Source organism: Silene latifolia, chromosome X (genome assembly GCF_048544455.1).
Source record: "Silene latifolia isolate original U9 population chromosome X, ASM4854445v1, whole genome shotgun sequence".
NCBI lineage: Eukaryota > Viridiplantae > Streptophyta > Magnoliopsida > Caryophyllales > Caryophyllaceae > Silene > Silene latifolia.
In genome coordinates, this window is record NC_133537.1 from 24902385 (window position 1) to 24923288 (window position 20904).

Genomic DNA, 20904 nt, shown 5'->3' on the forward strand with positions numbered 1-20904 from the left:
TATGTTGTTCAATTATAGAGGAGTTGTCTTTAAACTGTTATAGCTTGAGATGTACATATGATTTTGATGTGATTCCAATTGGAGGTTATAGCTTGTTATTTTATGATTCTAACTGTAGGTCACACGCCCAAAATGACCAAGAAACGAGTGAGATATGCCCGTTTTACGAAAATTGGACAGTGTTGAGAAATGCTCAGGGTACTCGATCGAGTGGCCCTTACTCGATCGAGTGCACCTCTTGTTACTCGATCGAGTAGCCATGGTAATTTGTTATACATGTTTCTGACCTTCACCTACTCGATCGAGTAGGCTGTACTCGATCTAGAGACCCTTGTTTTGGGTCATATGCTTATCTTTTGACTTCGTCGCATGTTATGTTTAATTCAAGGGTGTTATTTTGTTTCTTTATGCATTGTTTTACATATGTGTTGGTCTTGATGCATAAGTTACCCAATCTTATGATGTAAGAGTAGCACCTTATGGTGGTATGAGTTTGGTGGGGAGGACATGTGTTATATGTGGTGGTGATGGATAGTGGAAAAAAGGAATGGGAAGATTGATGACTTTATCGAGGCAAGGACCATGTTTTGTGTGATGTGGTGAGTGGTATAGTCGCGTATTGAGTAATGTAAAATTAAGTGAATATGGTTAAGGGGGTGATGTAAGTTTATGGAACGTGAGAATGAAAAGATTGAAATGAGGGATGCGAATGGTGGTAACTTGAGATGTTTAAGGATTATGAAGGGAGAGAGTTATAACCGGGTTGATTAAGAATATATGTAATGGAAAAGTCGTTGTAGATAGATGGAAAAGAATGGTGTATAAAGAGCTTAGATTGAGTTATGCAGCGATGTGGATTTGTAGATAGAGGTTTAGTTTGAGGAATTTGGTTTATCAAGAGGTGGAACTAGTGTGTAATTTCCTTAGGCAATTAACAGTAAGAAATGAGTTTTGGTTTCTAGGAAAAAAATGGAGAGTAAACTTTGCTTGTGTGGACGGGTTGGTGACAAGTCTGAGTGAGTAGAGTGATGAGAGAGGACCCATGGTAAGAAAGAGTGAGAAGGTACCGATATGAAGTAATGGAATTTGAGTTTTCGAGCAACGAAAAGGTAACCGGATTACCAGAGAGTTTGGAACAAGGAGTAAGGAGATGAACTAATAATTGGTATTATTGAGTGTAACGGGAAGAGAAGGATAAAAGTAAGCTGAGAAAATGTCGATCAAAGTTAAGGAATATGAAAGTAAGGAATCATGGAAATGTGTGATAGCATCATGAGAGGGTATGAGTTAATGGTTATATAGGAGTTTCAGGACAACATGTTAGCCATGAGATTCGAGGAAGTAAGGGGAGTAAAAGTTGGTAGAATATTTGCACAATATGAGATTTTGGTGTGAGTTAGGTGGCGATACAATTAAAGACAGAATTGGGATGAATGTTCAGGTAAATTTTGTTGATGGGTTTGATGTTTGTTATTTGGGATGTTAACCGAAGATGGGAAAGAAACCGTGATATTTAAAGATGAGTGTAAGAGGTTTGATATACGAACAGTGGTAGTGTTGAGGTGTTGTCACTAGTGGTTAAGGGTGATGATAAATAGGAAAGGTAGTCATTCTAAAGAGGTTGATTTTGTAGAGACCAGATTGATATGTATGGCTGTGAGGAAGTATAAGATGTGGTTATATGAGGCGGGTTCTAGTAGTTGAGTATTAGCGGTATGGTTATATTTGGCAGGAGGTGATGGTTATGCGAATGGGAGAATGTGTTATGAGGGGCATACGAGTTAAGCTCGGGCGAGAGGTAACCTTTATCAGATGGTAACTTACGTGATCAGGATTGACTAGTTGGATGTGTTTACGGGTCTAGGATGTGTATAAATGTTTGTGTGAGGTTCTGACCTCACGAGAAGTGGTATGATGTGATAGTTATAAAGTTGTCATCTGAATGTTTTGTAATATATGTTGAGTACGGTAACTGATGGTTTCAAGTTAAACCTGGCAAGTGCACGGTTGTCATCGTGCAAAATTGAGGGTCGATCCCACAAGGAGCTAGGAAGATTACTAATCGCTTTAATCCTTAAGCTTAGCTAAGTCGACAATAATAAGATGAGGGTATTAATCTAACGACTAAACTAACAAAATGAAATGCAATTTAACAAGGGAAGGAAAAATGAGAAAGAGAAGATTAATTTGTAAATCAAGTGATTAAAAGGCCTAGAACTCGGTTCTCCCACAATAATTCGTAATTCTACATCACGATTCCCTAGGCTAATTATTCGGGTAGACAAGTAAGGAGGAGATGGCTCTAATTCGCCTAATACCCCCATCTCGAGTTCGCATTAGGACACTAGTCCTCCCAACCCCCCTCCCTTTCGGTCTCGGAGGTCGGAATCCTAAGGTAGAAACCCGACCACCCTAGAAATGTACACTTCTCTAAGGTATCCTAGTTTCTCCTAAGTCCAAAAGCCCTCATCATTTTCCGGGTCATCCAACTCCTTCTCTCGAAGGTCGAATTCAAACGCTAGTCTAGAGGTACCCTCCCTTGATTCTCCTTTTCGGTCTCAACCTAGGTTAGCAATAAGATCAAATACCGGGTACCTGATTCCCGACCTAACCAACTCTCGTTGGTGGACAAGGGTCACAAATTAACATTACCCAAAATTGACCCATAAATCAAATCAATCCTCTAGACTACCCTTACCAATCGCCCCCAACAATGCAATTAGCCTTTATGTGAATCAATTAATGAAACTACTCTTGTTGGGTTAAACCGAGTCCTAGTTAAAAGACTACTCACGAGTCTTGTTTATTAAGACAATACAATTGATAAAGGTAGAAACTTTGACAATAAACATGGTATGAAATTGATTTCTACAATTAATCATGCAATTAACAAAATAAAGATAATAGAATACTAATTAAACTAAGATCTAACAACAACTAACATAAAGGAAGAACCTTTATAAAGAAGCTAACTTAAACAATCAAACCTTGAACAATTCAAAATGTAAACAATTCAACATAAGAAAGGAAAGAGAAGAACAATAATACCAACAATGAAGAGAAAGGTTGGATTAATGATTAATGATAGGAAGAAATAAAGGAGAAATCTTCAATCTTCTACAAAAAAGAATCACAATCCTAAATATGAGATTTTAAGATAAATGAGAGATTTTTTGTGTTCTTCCCTAAATACAACCTTAGATAAGATAATATGAGACTCCCCTTTTTATTTGGGATTTTCTTCTATTTGTATAAAGATGATTCTTAAGGGCATTATAGTAAGTTTATACCATATTGGAATTGGAAGTACACTAAGACCACCCCCAAGCAAGGTCACCAACTAAGTCACTTGGGGGGTGGTTCTCTTTAATCATGGATTAATGAAAAAATTAAGAAGACCTTCTATATAAAAAGGTCACCCCATGACTTGGGTGGGTTGCCTTGTGACCTTCCACATGTCAATGAGGTATTTGTTGGGCACAAATATTGAGAACACAAATAAAGAGGAAAAAATGAAATGAATGTTTGATTCTTCACTTCACGCATCAATGCATCATCCAACCACCACCAACCATCCACTTTGCTTTTCTTTTGGAACTACCAAGTTTCACCTGCAAAAATAAATACTTAGGTAGTAAAAAAAATTAAATATAACATTTGTTTTTTAAATTATAATTATTAAAAAACTGATAATAAAAAAAAAGTTTTTTTTAATGGTCTATAAAAGGAACTCAAAATTAACATGATGTCACCAAAATCTTACTTCACATAATATTTTCACATTACTACTAAAATAACAAAATGGATTTAAATAATATTGATTTTTCAAGTTACGATATAAACGATATTTCCTCCGAAGAAGATCCAATTTTCGATTTAAATAAAACTACTCAAAACAATTATATTCCAACTTTTTCAGAATTATTATCGGGTACCCAAACTTCTCAAAAACTAGATATTTTTGGCAATCCAATGTCGTTATCTCAACTCCCGACACAAGAATTTGTTCAAAATACCCCCCTTTATTGTGCTAGTAAAACAAATATACCATCTTCTTCTCAAAAAAATCAATCTAACACAAGAAATATTGAAAATTATTGTGCGACTAAAACATATAAACCATCATCTTCCAAAAAAATCAATCCAACACAACAAAAATTGACAAATGGAATGAGAAGGAAGATTTAGCTCTTATGTCCGCTTGGTGTATTTGTAGCGAAGATTCAATCCTTGGAAAAAATCAAACCAATATAGTAAGATGGTCGAATGTATTAGAATTGTTCGAACAAGCTCGGCTAGAAAATAAAAGTCACTACGAATTTCGTTCAAAGACTATTGAAGGTATGAAAAATCGTTGGAAACGACTAAATTTAAATGTCAACAAATGGGTTAGTTGTTATAGCAAAGTCATTAGTCGACCACCCGCAAGCGGGACAAATATAGAAGACGACATTGAGGCGGCTCAAAAATTGTATCGCCTTGAAAACAATGGTAATGTTTTTGTTGATTTTGGTGTTTATCATATTATGAGTAAGCACCCTAAACGGTCTTTACCAAAAAAGGGTGTAATAACTGAAGTAAGTGGATCAAGTTATAAAAGGACGAGGTCGGATGTGGATTCTAGTTCTCATAGTGTTAACATCCCGACCACTTCTAGTGTTAATATCGACACTCCAACTAGTGTTGAAGACATTAACAATTGTCCCGATAGACGCGAAGAGGCGTAAGGGCAAAACAAAGACAACGACGACGACAATAGTGAGTACATTCAACGAAGAAGATAAATCGCTTCTTAACGGAATTAGTACCGATAACAAAGCACAAATTCAGTTACGGCAAAGGCGAATAGAAGCAGATTTACAAATAGCAGAAATGACAAGAGGAAACATAAAGATGAAGTCAGATATGAAGATTTTATACACATTGCTAGTAAAACAACATCTAATTCCAGATGATGAAGAGATGAAGAAGAAACTTATCAAAAAATATATGACGGATCTTTAATACATCGGCTTTAACTAATTAATAATATTATATTTTATTGTTAGCAATTTGTCTCGCAAATTCGTATTAAAAAATAAGAGCAAAATCAGAGGACTAGAGCAAATAAACAGAATAATTTACGGATTAAAAACAGAATAAGAGCAAAAATAAGAGCAAAATTCGTATTAAAAAATAAGAGCAAATAAACAGCAACATCAGATTAAAAAAATAACTTATACAGAATAATTTACGGATTAGAAATTGAAGATGAACAAAAAATTACCAGAATCATCTTTAATCATGGCTTTGATTTGATGAACAACAGACTGATTTGATGAACAACTGAACAACGGACTGATTTGATGAACAACGGACTAAAAATTACCAAAAAATAACTTGACTACCCTCATCAATTTGATGAACAACAGACTGATTTTCTCAAAGTTGAGAACTGTAAATTATTTGCTTTGATGAGGCAAATTATCAGGAGAAAGTTTTGTATTATCCAAGTTTTGTGAAGTGGGTATTGAATTATTTGACATGAGTGTTTGAAATGTTATATTATTTTGAGATCTAGAAGGATTAATTTGAGATCTATTTGTTGAATCAGTATAAGAAGTTGAATTAACAGGAAGAAAGATTGAGCGACTAAGGGAATTTGATCTAAAAATGGGGTTGACTGTGAGAAATTAAATAATGAGTAATGATCAAATAGCCGCGGAAATTAATGGATGGAGTTAGCTAGACACGAAATTAATGGACGGAGTTAGCTAGACAGGAATTTTTTAAGACACGGAAATTAAGATTGGAATACAGCCGTTACATCGGAATATAACCGTTACATCGGAATATAGCCGTTGGAACAATTATAGCCGTTAGATTAAAATATGGCCGTTGGATTAAATATAGCCGTTGGATTGAATATAGCCCTTGGAGAAAATCACTTATATATACCCTGTATAGTTGTAAGAAAAAATCATTCTCACTTATTTCTTCTTTCATTCTATAAAATTTTTTTTACAAAACAAAATTATAAAACGAAATATTATTACCAAAAAAAATGTCTGAGTCAAGTTCCAGTTCAAACTCTTCCAACGATAATATTATTGATCAACATACACTTTCCGATTACGAATGGGAAGCCAAAATGGATGAACAATCTGAGGCTCTACAAAACCTTGTAGCCCAACGTATTCGTGAGCGTGTCAATAGAAATATACAACGACCAATTCCTCCTCCTAGACGCCGTAGGAGAAACATTGAGAGGAACCGTGAAGAGGGTCATAACCAATTATACAACGATTACTTTATGGATCCGGTCTATCCCGAGGACCTTTTCCGCCGAAGATTTCGCATGCACAAGCATTTATTCATGCGTATAGTAAATGCTATATCCGCTAATGATCACTTTTTCCAACAACGACCCGGGGGTAATGGAAGACTTAGTTTCTCAACATTGCAGAGATGCACAACGGCTTTAAGAGTTCTAGCATATGGTACGTCTACTGATTCAGTAGATGAATATTTGCGTATGAGCGATACATCCGTAAGAGACTCTCTTAAATCGTTCGTCGAAGGTGTGATACTAAACTTTGGGAACGAGTATCTACGTAGACCCAATCATCAATATTTAGCAAGGTTACTTCATATGGGGGAGGTTCGTGGATTTCCCGGCAGGTAGCATTGACTGCATGCACTGGGAGTGGAAAAACTGTCCAACAGGATGGGCAGGACAATATTCTGGGAGAAGTGGAAAGCCAACGGTCGTTTTGGAAGTTGTCGCATCGTACGATTTATGGATATGGCATGCCTTACTCAGTACTCCAGGTTCGCTTAATGATATTAATGTTCTTCAACGTTCTCCACTATTTGATGAAGTTTTAGAAGAATCCGCCCCAACCGTTAATTACACGGTAAATGGCACGAAATATAACATAGGATATTATCTTGCTGATGGCATATATCCGGCTTGGGCAACATTTGTTAAAACAATTAATGCGCCTCAAATTCAAAAGCATAAGTTATTTGCAGCTCGACAAGAGAGTTGTCGAAAAGATGTTGAGCGTGCTTTCGGCGTCTTACAAGCTCGATTTTCGTTTATCAAACGCCCTTGTCTTCTTTGGGATCGAACTATGATGGGGAAGGTTCTTATGGCTTGTATTATTATGCATAATATGATAGTGGAAGATGAACGAGAAACTTATCTTAACTATGAACACATAATAGCGGAGTTCATAGAAGATCTAAAATACTTATAATATTGGAATAATTAATAATTAATTAACATATTTAACAAAAATACAAAAATAACATTAACATTTTTATATTTTGTTTAGTAAAAAGTTATAATAGAAAAAGTAAGAGAGATGTTTTGGTGAGGTAGATAATGTGGCAAATGATTGAAAATGTTGGAAAGTGGGAAATGATTGAAAATGTTGGAAAATGGAAAATAATTGGATTGATGATCTAGGTCACGACTTTCTGCTTGGGAGTGTAAAAGTGGGTCAAGATAAATAAGGTCAAATTAAAAATAAAATGGGGTAGTGACCTAGTTAAGATGACATTTGCTTAAGAGTGGTCTAAAACAAAACCAAATTGGACTCCCAAAACTCCCGAAATGCAGACAAAAGAAGAGCCCAATGATTGGACCCACCAAATTAAGACAAACCCCACTAAAATGGGTTGTTCTTACTCGACCGCAAATAAAAAGCTTCAGGAATTGCACGGTAAACTCGCTTCGCACGACCAACTTCGCACGGTCATAAGCTACTGGATTCAAGACGCACGGTTAACTCGCCCAAGTCGGTGGAACTCGCACGGTCCAAGCCTACTGGAACGAAGTCGCAGGGTGGCTCTTGAACTCGCACGGCTGCTTGTATTGGACCCGATAGTTTGGTTTTCGAGTCGGGTCTTCGTCAATTTAAGCGGGTCCATCTTGAACTCGAATGCTCTTCTCTTCTTCATCCCTTTTGATTGGAGATTCCATGGAGCCAAGCCTGAGATCAGTGGTGACTTGCTTTGGCTCGGTTTCGGGTTCCGAGCTCGAATTTGGCGGTGATGGACTGATGGGTGGTGCGAAATGGAGTCAATGATGGTGAGAGAATGATGGCAGCAGGTGTCGGCTTTAATGGTGATTGTTGCAGTTGAGATGCGTCGGAATTGATGATGCGGGTGTGTGATGGCGCTTGTCGGAGCTAGGTCGTTGATTAATGGAGTTGATGGTGAGTGTAAGGTGTTGCGGATGTAAGCGATTTGATTTATGGTGGTTCAATAGGTGGAAGGTTGTGGTGGTGAAATTGATTGAGTTGGAGGATGGGAGCAGGTGATGAAGGTTGAACTGGGCGGAAACGGAGTCGGGTGCTCGAGCCATGGTGGTGCAAATCAAGTGGGTTGTCGGGATTGATGGTGAATTTGATGGGTTAATTTGTGATGAATTGAATTTGCTGGGTAAATGAGGGAAGTTGATAATGAACATTGGCCAAGGTCAATTTTGGCCTTGACTTGGTTCAATTCCTCCAAGCTTATCTTACTTGACCCACTTTGTTAGAATCGTCTCGACCCGTCTTATTTCCGTCTCGTTATTCCTCCTTACCTACACATTATTATAATAAAGTAATAGTAATATTAATATTAAACAAGAATCCGACTAATTATTAATTCTAACTAAAACGACTAATTATTATAAATTAGTTATTAAATGAGCTTTAGTTCGATAAAAGCACACAAAATCGAGTCGAATAAAAGGTTAGAGTATGAGTAAAATGACGCTAAAATATGAGTTATCAGTAACCTCGTGGAATGATATTCAAAAGTGATAGTTTTGGTGATTTGGCATGGCTAGTTATACTTGTATGTGTATTCATGATATATGTTCATTCCTGGTAATGGTATGAGTGATATTCATAAGGTTAATATATGTTTATTCCTTATGATTTGTTGCGTTGTGATCTAGTAAAGCGGTTTTGAGTAAGTTTTCTGGTCCAGGAAGTTATACTGAGTTAGTGTTTATGTGGTTGTTGTGCCTCGGGTGATGATCCGGGCACGGTATTTCGTTTTGTGATGCGAGTATTTTCGCGCTGCGGTGCGGCTGTTGGTGGCGGTGTTGCGATGCCGTCATCGGTTGCGGTGGAGTAGGCGGGATGATTACGATACGAGTTTTCAAAAGTACACACCAGTTGTTTTGTTTACTGCTGTTTCCTGTGAGTTTCGGTTTGGACAGATAGACGGTTGTTTTGTTTATTGATGTTTCTTAGCACTTTCAGCTTGGGTGTGAGGGTAGAGTATGACATGGAAGAGAGTTGTGTATGTTTCCGTTGTTGTCATGGTATAGTGATATCCTGTTGACATGACACGGTTGCGAGAGGTTGTTGGAGTACTTGTAATCTTCTTTTAGAGGAGGCTTTGGTTGACATAGTAATGGTAAGTGATTTGTAGAACATGTGTTGTACTGATCTGGAAGCTGCAGATGGTTCATAATCTTTTATTGGGACAGTAAGTGTAGGGTGTTGGACATTATTATCATGTTAAGTTGTGGATGAGTTGTGTTAATAAAAGGGGGAACTTGAGGATCTAGTATGAGTGTGTGTAATAAGTGTGGTTCGTGAGTTATGCTTTTGGAGATAGTGAATGATTCATTAATCTCTTATTAGACATTTCTAATAACTTTATAATTTTAGTTTAGTCATAAACTAACTAGATCTTATGCATGCATGACAGGGCTGTCGTATACCTATCAAAAATAACTAACTAAACTAACTATATAGTTAGGGAAGTCAGGTCGATCTGCTCAGGGAGGCAAGATATCTGTAAGAGTCCGTCTATTTGGTCACAAAATGGGGGGTGTTTAAATTGGTTTTATAAACTAAAAGGTTTAAAGGAAGAGAAACAGAGAAAAGAGCAATAAGGGCAGAAAAAGATGATAAACTATCAAAAGAGAGGGGACATGTCAGGATTTCGGTTCACTACGGTAGTCCAGTGACTCAACTGTAAACAACTTAGATAAATTACTGCGAGACGGATATGGAAAGGTTCTTCCGATCCACTTTCTATCCTAAATTACCATTAACTTAACTTCCGTCCTCGTCAGGTTAGTCTACTGTTCATAGCAGGTCTATTTAGTCCAATCTTCCGATCCAGGATTAAATTTAACCAGATTAAAAAGGTGACTCAGAAGCGTGCACTCAACTAAGCCGATAAATACAGTTATATTGCTATGGTGACAGAATCTCACAATTAATTCATCTACTTTATTCACTACATCGTCACATTTCTACGGTAGATCCCCTAATCCCAACATGAAACAAGTTTAGCTACTCATATCGCTATTTATATCAAAACTAATAACAAATGATGAACTAACAATAAACATAATGAAACAATAAATAAATTGCATAAAAGTGAATTAGGGCAGAAATTAAATAAAGCAAAACAAAGAATTAAAGTAAACGAAAGAGAAATTATTATTAATAAAGGAGAAGAGCTTACAATCGTGAGAATCCGGCGTAAAGAACGACAAAATCAGAGCGAAATAACCCCGAAAATAAAGTTACAGTGAAGTATGATAGATGAAAAACTGGAAAACAAAGTGTCGATGATAATAGAATCGATAGCTAATGACCTAGTTGACGTAAGCTTAAATAGAAAATAAACTAAGTCCAAAAGCTAAAATAAGTTCTCGGGCTAATTAAAGCCCACGAAACCGAAAACCACTCGATCGAGTAGTTTGAAACCACTCGATCGAGTGAAACTCAAGATAAGTTACTCGATCGAACATAAATGTTACTCGATCGAGTAATTCCACTTTCCAGCACTTCTTGATCGAGTAATAATCCACTCGATCGATCAACCAAGGCTATAAAAACCACTCGATCGAGTAATAAAACCACTCGATCGAGTATTCTTCCTTCAAATCAGCCTAATATCGTACCCGACTGCCTCGTGACTCGTGCCTTCACACATCCCAATGCAGAAACTCACTCCGGAAAATCCCGTCTCCGCAAAATGCATGCAAAAAGGACGAAAAATGGTACGATTCCACTACTTTCGCGTTCATTTCTACAAAACGGACAAAACAAACCAAAGTAGCCAATTCGGGGGCAAAATGCAGTATAAACAGTATGAAAGTGCATATAAATACGTGCTAAAATAGGCGAAAAAGACTATATAAAATGCACGTATCAAATCTCCCCAAACCGAACCTTTACTCGTCCTCGAGTAAACTAAAATGCAACTAATGGAACGGAAATGAAAAATCAGAGGCAGCTTAACTTGTCTACTTGAACCAATTTAATGCAACGAAAATTAACAGTCATAGCTAAGTAGTCAATACGCAAACGAGTTATAAGCTGTTCAGAAATATAGCCAATCTATCGACCTTGTAAGACCAACAAAATCGGACTCTCTCGTGGTCACTCTTCTCTCATGAAGCAAAGGGTGAATGTTATATGTAAAAGAGAGAAGGAAGAACAGTCACTCACCTAACTGCGACCTACATAGCATGCATGCAACAAAAATGAAAGACGATTCAAGTACTAATGCACACACTCCAACCAATAATGTCCGTCACAGCCGAGGGCATACAAATTATATGGGAATAGTGAGGTTTAGGTGAGAAAAGGCAAAACAAGTTATGGTAATGTGGAGGTAAAAGCGTCAAGCTAGTTCCTAACAGGACCATATAAAACCATCCGAATCTCAATTGACTGAAAAATAAAGTATAAGTGCCCTTCATTTGGCACACATCTCACTAATCTCATACACAATCTCCTCAAAAATATGGAATAAGAATGAAGGAGTTAGACAGTCACAAACTTTCCTTTTTTAACACCGTCTAAATGAATCAACTGAAACATATCAAATCTTTTTTTCAACTTTTTTTCTTTCTTTCTTTCACTTTTTTTTTTTTTTTTTTTTCATTTTTTTCTTTTCTTTTTCTTTTCTCTTTTCACGTTTTTCTTCTTTTTTTTTCAATTCTTTTTTTTTCTTTTTCTCCTTCCTCTAATTTCCACCAACTCCAATCATATAAACACGGGCCAAACTGCAGACGGAAAATCATACCACAAAAGACATACTAAACTAGTTTGACTAGGCAGGCTCAGTTTGGGATGTAGCAAATGGGTCAAAAAGGCAAGTGTTGGCTTAAGTGGAGCTAAATGGGTGAAAAATATAAGAAAAAGGGAAAATTTGCAAGCACCTCCCTGCATGTGACACCGACCACAAACCTGGATGCGTGCATTTGACAAGAAATCGAATGTCATAAAAGTGCAAAAATGATGAACATGCTATGCAAGGAGTACTACTCTCAATTCCTAATGAACTGGTCATGAATGTCACCAGTTATGGGCTCTAAACCTCAGAAATTGTAAAGTAGGTTGCCAATTTATCAGGTTAAGTCTAAGCAGTCAGCTATATTTGAACAGAAACTCGTAGACTATGCGTATGGCAAAGCTGATAACTATCAACAGAAGTGCAAGGCTCAAGTAAAAATGACAAGTTATAGTGCAGTTTCATCACGGAAATCTACCGTTCCGACTCAACCTATATGCAAAAATAAACGTGAAATTTTTTTGAATTTTTGAAATTTGTTCTAATTTTTTTTTTGATTTTTAGTGAAATAAATAAACAATGCAAGCTGAAATAAATAAACGTGAATGCAAAACAAATGCAAATGTAGACTCAAAAGGATGCAATACCTTCCCCAAACCAAAACGGACAACGCCCTCGTTGTCCTCCAGCATACACCGGCAGATATATATAGGGGAACGGGAATATACAACCAATAAAGAATGAAAAATAAAATAAAAAGGAGACAAAAATAAAAGAGTGAGATGTACATACAAAACACGAACTTCCCCAAACCAGCCAGAAAACTGGGGAAGTGAGTAGACCAGTAGCTACTCGTCAGCCTCCTCGTCGCTGTCGCGCACGTCCTCCTCCGTCACCCTGAAGTCCGGGTCTACCTCCTGCGCTCTCCTCCTCCTTTGCTCAGCTCGAGCTCTCTCCGCCGCCGCCGCCGGGTCCTCGTCCTCCTCCTCCTCCTCAGCAGACTCCGGGTACCCCTCAGCTGGGTACCGGTAAAAGGAAGGGTGTGGCCAACCCTCTGGGATCGGACGGTGTCGACTCAAGTGGTACTCGTATAGAGGGAACAAAGTCAAAGCTAAGTCCCGCTCCATACGAGCCCGTCTCTCTGCAATCTCAACTAACAAACCGTCACGACGCCCTTGGTCCATGACCGAGGACGCCTCAAAGGGTGGTGGAGGTACAAAATTAGCCGGTAGGACCGGCTGTGTCTGGTCGGCGGGTGCGGGAGTAGGAGTGGAGGTAGGGATCGGGGTAGTTGTAGGAGTGGTCGTGGAAGGCTGGCCGCTCCCAGAAGGTGTGGACCCCTCTCCGGTCTGAAGTCTACGCCGCTTCTTAGCGGCGGGTAAAGTGGTAGGTGGTCGGACGTGGAGGTGGTAGTCGGGCAGTGGTGGAAGTCGGGTGCCCCGTGCGACAGTAGGCAAAGGGGCTAGACGGGGGAGAGTGGTGCAAGGTAAGTCCACGAACAAGGAACCGTCTATCTTCCAAGTCCGAAAGTCTATGGTCAGCCAATGCTGAGAATGCATGGCATCTAGGCTCAGATACCTCTCTCTTGGGAGGTACGGTAAGTCACGAGGCCAGACAGGGAAAAGGGAACGGGCAAGAATGGTGGCTATGCCACCGCAGACAATAGATCCCGTGACCTTCTCCCCCTGGGCCTGGAAGTACTGGGCGGTCAGATAGGCAATGTTGAGGGTAAAATGACCCTCGCAGTCAATGTTCAGGTAACCACCTAAGATGGAGAGCTCGTTGTTGTTGATGTTGTTTGGCTCCCTACGGCAAAAAATGGTGCTCCCCATCAGTCTAAGAAATTAACGGGCAGGGGGAAGGTGGACCTGTGCGAGCTTTCGCTCGGGAAAGGTGGTCTGGGCCAAGGTCCGTCAAAGCTGACGAATGACCTTCCTCGGGGCAGTAGTGTCGCCCGTAAAGGAAAGGTCGAGTCTGGTACCAAACTCCTCCAAAGTCATCGAAAAGGTTCGGTTGAACAACCGGAATGACACGGAAGGACTAGTGGGGGCAGCGTCGTGTGCCCCGGAGGAGAATGTGAAGGAGCTGAGGAACTCAAGACTCAGCTCCAGAAAGGTGTGGCCACTCATAGTGATGAGTCCGGCCATCCCTGTGCCCCGTAAAAGCTCACAAACTGACTCGTAGAAGCCGAGTCTCTCAAGTGCCGGTCGGTCTAAGAACCGGGTAGGGAAAAACTCACAGCCAACTAAGTGGTAAAACCTCTTACGATGTACACCGTTAACGAAAATTACCTGCGGGTACTCGGGGTGAGAGTCGAGAGAGTTGTCCCCTCGGACAAAGGACGTGCCGAAGGAGCAAAGAGAAGTAGAAGTACCAGGAGCTGGCGTAGAACGGGCACGTCCACGACCTCGGCCCCGACCTCTAGAACCCGAAGTAGAAGCCCGTCCAGTGACGGTGCGAGGAACTAGAGCCGCCCGAAAAGCAGCTGCAACTGCTGGTGAGTCCGCCACAGGTGTACTCACCGTGGTCAAGTAGAGGTGTGGGTCTTTGTGACCACCACCGAGGAAGAAAGACTAGCGGCGGTGGTGGTCATGGATTGAAGTGGCAGCCGAAACAGGGCTAGCAGCAGTGCTAGCAGGTGTAAAAACTATACCAGCAGCAGAGACTAAGAACACAGGGGCTGCGGTACTAACAGAAGTGGAGGCGATGGCAACAACATGGGCCACCGTCTCAGGCAAGTATGGACTAGAAGTCGAGCTAGTCGAGGGCAGAGAGCTAGAATCCATCCTGAATAAAAAGGGAAGGGGAATTTGATAAGAAAAAGCATGAAAACAGCATGGTAATCAGCCTGAAAACAACAGAAAATTCCCCTAAACAGTCGAAATTTTTGACTTACAGCACAAAAATTCCCAACTTTCCTCAAAAACTCGTATTACAGCGGATAAACAGCGATAGGGGTGGGGTAGCAGGCATCAATAGCAGCAATTGAGCAACAACTGAAGTAAATTAAGCATATGACAGCATGAAAACCCAGTTGACAGTCGAAAATTTCGACTGAAAATCACCCTTAATCGCGAATTTCGCGCAAAATTCGAACTAGGCAAGTAAATATCAATGAGGATACGGGATGAAGCATCAAGTAAGCTAAATAGGGCAAACAAGTACAGTCAAAGTCGAAAAACTCGGCTAAATAAGGGATTTCGAACCCTAATCCTAATTCACCTCATAAAAATGCGAAATTAGTGAAATTAAAATGCAAAGAGGTGTAGGAGATACTTACTTGATAAGAATGAACCTACAAGTTGCAATTAATCGACAAATAACAAGCAGAAATGGCGATTTTTTGATCGAAAAACCGCAAACCCTAAAATCCCCAATAGACCGAGTAAAATAGCGAAAATCAGAGGGAAATTAGAGGGCCTTTGACGATTAATTAGCAGGTAACAAAATGTAGGTGACAGATTTGGCAAATGGGCAAGAAATATGAAGGATTTGGGGTGTTTTTGATCGCAAAAAGGAAGGGTTGTCGAAAAAAAATTGGGTTAAATGAAATAAGAACGAAAAAGAAAGGAGTTAAAGGAGACTCCCTGCGTGTCTTTTCCCATTTCACTCGATCGAGTGGTTTAGAACTACTCGATCGAGGACTTTATGGATCCATCTACTCGATCGAGTAAATATTTACTCGATCGAGAACTCCCCTTTTCAGCTTTACTCGATCGACTAAAATGGAATCACTCGATCGAACACATTTCACTCGATCGAGTATAAAAAGCACTCGATCGAGCTCTTTTCCTTGTGTAAGCTCTTGAATTCGTCATTCTTCCTTTGAAATTGCGTAAAATTCCCCAAACCTGCATAGAAACACTCACAAAAGTATCCCAAAATACCAAATACGCAAATTAACAGTCTATAGTCTCTAATCTACGCTAAAAATTGTCTAAATTCTAAATGTCCTAATTAAAAGCAATAAATAAAGTTCAACGGAAAATTTAAAAATTGTTTTTACAAATTGGTACACGGGGCATTTCCCCGCTCACTTCCCAAGGCAATTCAGTAGCCCCTTGGAGGGCTCCTGACTGGAGGACGTCATCTCAGCAACATTGACTGTCCTTTTCATTTTCCATGAGCTTGAACTTGAATCATTAGGAGGAGAATAGTTGACATCCACATATGCGCGAACTTTTCTCATCCTTGCTTCTTTCTCACCGGCTCTAACATTGTCACTCCCACCTTGACTGACATTAATTGCACAACACCCCTTGACAGCTCCTGCATTATTTTCATCTGTACCTGCAGCAAGGAAAACAGACGAACTTTCCTTCTTTTTGCTCTCAGCCTGAGGCGGAGGGGTCACAATAGCAGCACAATGCTCCAAATTTTCATTTGGAGTGTCAATAATAGGGTCAATAGAAGAGAGGGCATTGCAAGGCTGAGCTTGCATGGGAGCCCTCCGGAACATAGACTGATGGAATATCAGCTCCTTGTCCCCAACCTAAAAGGTCAATGTCTTGCCCCCGACATCTATTACTGCACGGCCAGTAAACAAAAATGGTCTCCCTAAAATAATAGGGGTACGGGCATCTTCGGGGATGTCAAGTATAACAAAATCAACGGGAATAAAGAACGTCCCGATCTTAACAGGTATGTCTTCTATTACACCTAGTGGCCGTGATATGCTACGGTCGGCCATCTGAACAGTCATGTTTGTGCAATTAAAATTTGTCAAACCAAGTCTCTTAGCCAGAGACAACGGTAAGACACTCACGCTAGCGCCAAGATCGCATAACGCGTTATCAATCAAGTGGGTACCAATATGACACGGAATCGAAAAACTACCTGGGTCTGACTGTTTGGGAGGTAACTTATTCTGAACTAGGATCGTCCCTACCTCGGTCAAAGCTACCGTCTCATGATCATTAATGTGCCTCTTACGCGATAAAATTTCTTTCATGAATTTAAGGTAAGAGGGTACCTGTGTCAGCAGTTCGGCGAATGGCACAGTGACCTGCAAGCTTCTCAGGAGTTCGGCAAATTTGCCGAATTGTTGATTAGCTTTAGTACTCTGCAAAGGCCTCGGAAAGGGAACCGTGATGGGTATCTCGAGTCCCTTGTTCCTCTCTTCCAACGTGTCAGCCGGATCAAGCTCCAAATCCTTCGAACGCTTCTTTCCTCTCGAACGATGTTTTTTAGGTGATTTCTCACTCGATCGAGCACTAGCAGGCTCTCGATCAAGCTGTCCTTTATCCATACTACTCGATCGACCAAAAATCCCATTCGATCGAGTAGTTTCTTCAACAGAGTCACTCGATCGAGCAGAAATTTCACTCGATCGAGCAGTTCCTTTTTCCTGTTCACTCGATCGAGTAGAAATTCCACTCGATTGAGTACTTTCTTTAGCATTTTTACTCGATCGACCTCCAGAAACTAGTCGATCGAGCACTTTCTTTGCCGTCAGCTCCTTTTCTTCGACAGAACACTGTTCAGCAGCAATATTTTCCTTCCTCGGGTCTGATTTCAACACTTCCGGTCCCTCATATGAACGACCGCTTCTCAAATTAATTAAATTTACCGTCTCATGTGGATTTTTGTCAGCTTGTGACGGTAAATGGCCCGGTTTCCTTGCAGACTGGTTCGCGGCTAACTGGGCAACTTGAGTTTCAAGTGCCTTGATTGATGCATCTTTTTGTTGATCACTCAGCTGCCACTGCTTTGTCAAAGACTGCAGCATTGTCTTCAACTCACCAAGTTCACTTATCCCACCAGAAGAGGATGCACCTTGATTAAGCGTAGGAAAGGAATGAGGCTTCTGAAAGCCTTGTTGAGTCTTATGTGGAGGGACATACGGCTGCTGCTGCTGCGGAGGATGGGTAGGATTCAGCACATTTTGACTAGTCCACCTCAAGTTAGGATGGACTGCCCCTTGGTTGTTATAATAGGAATCCCCTCCTTGCCTGTATTGTTGGAAAACAAGGACCTGTTCCTTCTCCATGAGACAGCCAACAACAGTGTGTCCGTCATTGCTCCCACATCCCTCACATGTAACAGTCTCCCCTCTAGTAAGCAGATGAACCGTCTGAGGCTCCCCAGCAGAATGCAGCTCCAACTTATCAAACCTAGCATTCATGGCTTCCAGCTGAGCCCAACCTGCTTATCGACTGCATGAACTGTTCTAATACCATCCCTCGGGTTTCCATACTCAGCACAGTGGTTCACCATCTCGTCAATAAGGGCCCATCCCTTATCATCGTCAGTGTTCTCTTGGAATCTTCCGTTAGATGACGCATCAAGTATGGCTCTGTGATCATCATATAGCCCATTGTAGAACTGGTTAGACAGAAACCACAGATCAAAACCATGGTGAGGAATAGACCTCACTAACTTCTTGAAACAGGACCACGCTTCATATAAAGTTTCATCAGGTGCTTGCTTGAAACTTGTGATCTTTGCCCTCAGCTTATTGGTGCGCTGTGGAGGGAAATATCTCTTGTAAAAAGCAAGAGCAAGGGTCTCCCAGTTAGTAACCCCTGTGGCCGCGCGGTCCAAATCAGTAAACCACTCCCTGGCTGAGTCAGTCAAAGAAAAAGGAAACAGAACCTCCTTAATCTTGTCTTGAGTTACCCCCTTTGTGGCGGGGATAGTAGAACAGTAGTCCGTAAAGATGTCCATCTGCTTCCTCGGTTCTTCACCTGCCACACCTCTATAGAGATTTCTGTCCACCAGATTGATATAGGAAGGACGGATGTCAAATGTATTCCCATCCTCAGTCTGGAGGTTGAAACCCTTTGGAATTGAAGCTGTTTTAGGCTCCGAGTGACTAGCAATGTTCGGCATCTTTACTGGTTGGTTTACAGAACTAGAAGTATCTTCTTCAAAATAGGGATTTTCTGTAAAAAGGAAATGCTGAAGCTCTGGTTCAAAAGTACTCAAGGCTTCCTTTCGTGATTCTCTTTGCAGACGGAGTCTATGCCTAAATAGTCTCTCTGGCTCTGAATCAGCTGCAACTAACTCAAACCTGTCTGACCTGGGCATACACAACACTGAAAGAAAATAAATAAGAACTGCCTCAAGGAATGAAAATTCCAAGAGACGGATAAAATAAACGAAACAAAGACAGATAGGGCAATTGCCTCCCCGACAACGGCGCCAAAATTTGACAGGGCTGTCGTATACCTATCAAAAATAACTAACTAAACTAACTATATAGCTAGGGAAGTCAGGTCGTTCTCCTCAGGGAGGCAAGATATCTGTAAGAGTCCGTCTATTTGGTCACAAAATGGGGGGTGTTTAAATTGGTTTTCTAAACTAAAAGGTTTAAAGGAAGAGAAATAGAGAAAAGAGCAATAAGGGCAGAAAAAGATGAAAAACTATCAAAAGAGAGGGGACATGTCAGGATTTCGGTTCACTACGGTAGTCCAGTGACTCAACTGTAAACAACTTAGATAAATTACTGCGAGACGGATATGGAAAGGTCCTTCCGGTCCACTTTCTATCCTAAATTACCACTAACTTAACTTCTGTCCTCGTCAGGGTAGTCTACTATTCATAGCAGGTCTATTTAGTCCAATCTTCCGATCCAGGATTAAATTTAACCAGATTAAAAAGGTGACTCAGAAGCGTGCACTCAACTAAGCCGATAAATACAGTTATATTGCTATGGTGACAGAATCTCACAATTAATTCATCTACTTTATTCACTACATCGTCACATTTCTACCGTAGATCCCCTAATCCCAACATGAAACAAGTTTAGCTACTCATATCGCTATTTATATCAAAACTAATAACAAATGATGAACTAACAATAAACATAATGAAACAATAAATAAATTGTATAAAAGTGAATTAGGGCAGAAATTAAATAAAGCAAAACAAAGAATTAAAGTAAACGAAAGAGAAATTATTATTAATAAAGGAGAAAGAGATATACAATCGTGAGAATCCGGCGTAAAGAACGAAAAAATCCGAGCGAAATAACCCCGAAAATAAAGTTACAGTGAAGTATGATAGATGAAAAACTGGAAAATAAAGTGTCGATGATAATAGAATCGATAGCTAATGACCTAGTTGACGTAAGCTTAAATAGAAAATAAAATAAGTCCAAAAGCTAAAATAAGTTCTCGGGCTAATTAAAGCCCACGAAACCAAAAACCACTCGATCGAGTAGTTTGAAACCACTCGATCGAGTGAAACTCCAGAAAAGTTACTCGATCGAACATAAATGTTACTCGATCGAGTAACTCCACTTTCCAGCACTTCTTGATCGAGTAATAATCCACTCGATCGATCAACCAAGGCTATAAAAACCACTCGATCGAGTAATAAAACCACTCGATCGAGTATTCTTCCTTCAAATCAGCCCAATCTCGTACCCGACTGCCTCGTGAACCGTGCCTTCACGCATCCCAATGCAGAAACTCACTCCGAAAAATCCCGTCTCCTCAAAATGCATGCAAAAAGGAAAAAAAAATGGTACGATTCCACTACTTTCGCGTTCATTTCTACAAAACGGACAAAACGAACCAAAGTAGCCAATTCGGGGGCAAAATGCAGTATAAACAGTATGAAAGTGCATATAAATACGTGCTAAAATAGGCTAAAAAAACTATATAAAATGCATGTATCAATGCATAACAAAAATAACAAAGTAAGAAGAAAATCATCAACTTACAAAGGTGGTGCCACACGGTTATAATAATTGGTCTCCTATCAAATAAGTCTTCGAAAAATACGAGAGCTCCAAAGATGAATTTAGAACCAATGGTATGATCTACTCCTTAAGGAATTGTACCAAGATAATCACCCTTAATACTAATTTATATATTAACTAGATACATTAAATTAGTGACCTTAAAATTAATCTAATTATTATTTCTATTA

At 39.9% G+C, this 20904-nt stretch overlaps 1 protein-coding gene, 1 long non-coding RNA gene and 1 other non-coding gene across 3 annotated transcripts; 2 read left to right on the forward strand and 1 right to left on the reverse strand.

The window, feature by feature from the left end:
* Window positions 1-2956: 2956 nt before the first annotated feature.
* LOC141623158 (uncharacterized) lies at window positions 2957-5874 on the reverse strand. Its single transcript, XR_012533218.1, has 2 exons — window positions 5267-5874; window positions 2957-3611 (listed from the first exon to the last, which is right to left on the reverse strand). It is a non-coding gene; the product is annotated as an uncharacterized LOC141623158 (long non-coding RNA).
* Window positions 5875-6043: 169 nt separating this feature from the next.
* On the forward strand, window positions 6044-7241 carry LOC141617065 (uncharacterized). The gene is made up of 2 exons (XM_074434234.1): window positions 6044-6560; window positions 6661-7241. The coding sequence occupies exons 1-2, from the start codon at window positions 6044-6046 to the stop codon at window positions 7239-7241; spliced, it is 1098 nt and encodes a 365-aa protein (XP_074290335.1).
* Window positions 7242-18376: 11135 nt separating this feature from the next.
* On the forward strand, window positions 18377-18483 carry LOC141625399 (small nucleolar RNA R71). The gene has a single exon (XR_012535182.1). It is a non-coding gene; the product is annotated as a small nucleolar RNA R71 (small nucleolar RNA).
* Window positions 18484-20904: the final 2421 nt, after the last annotated feature.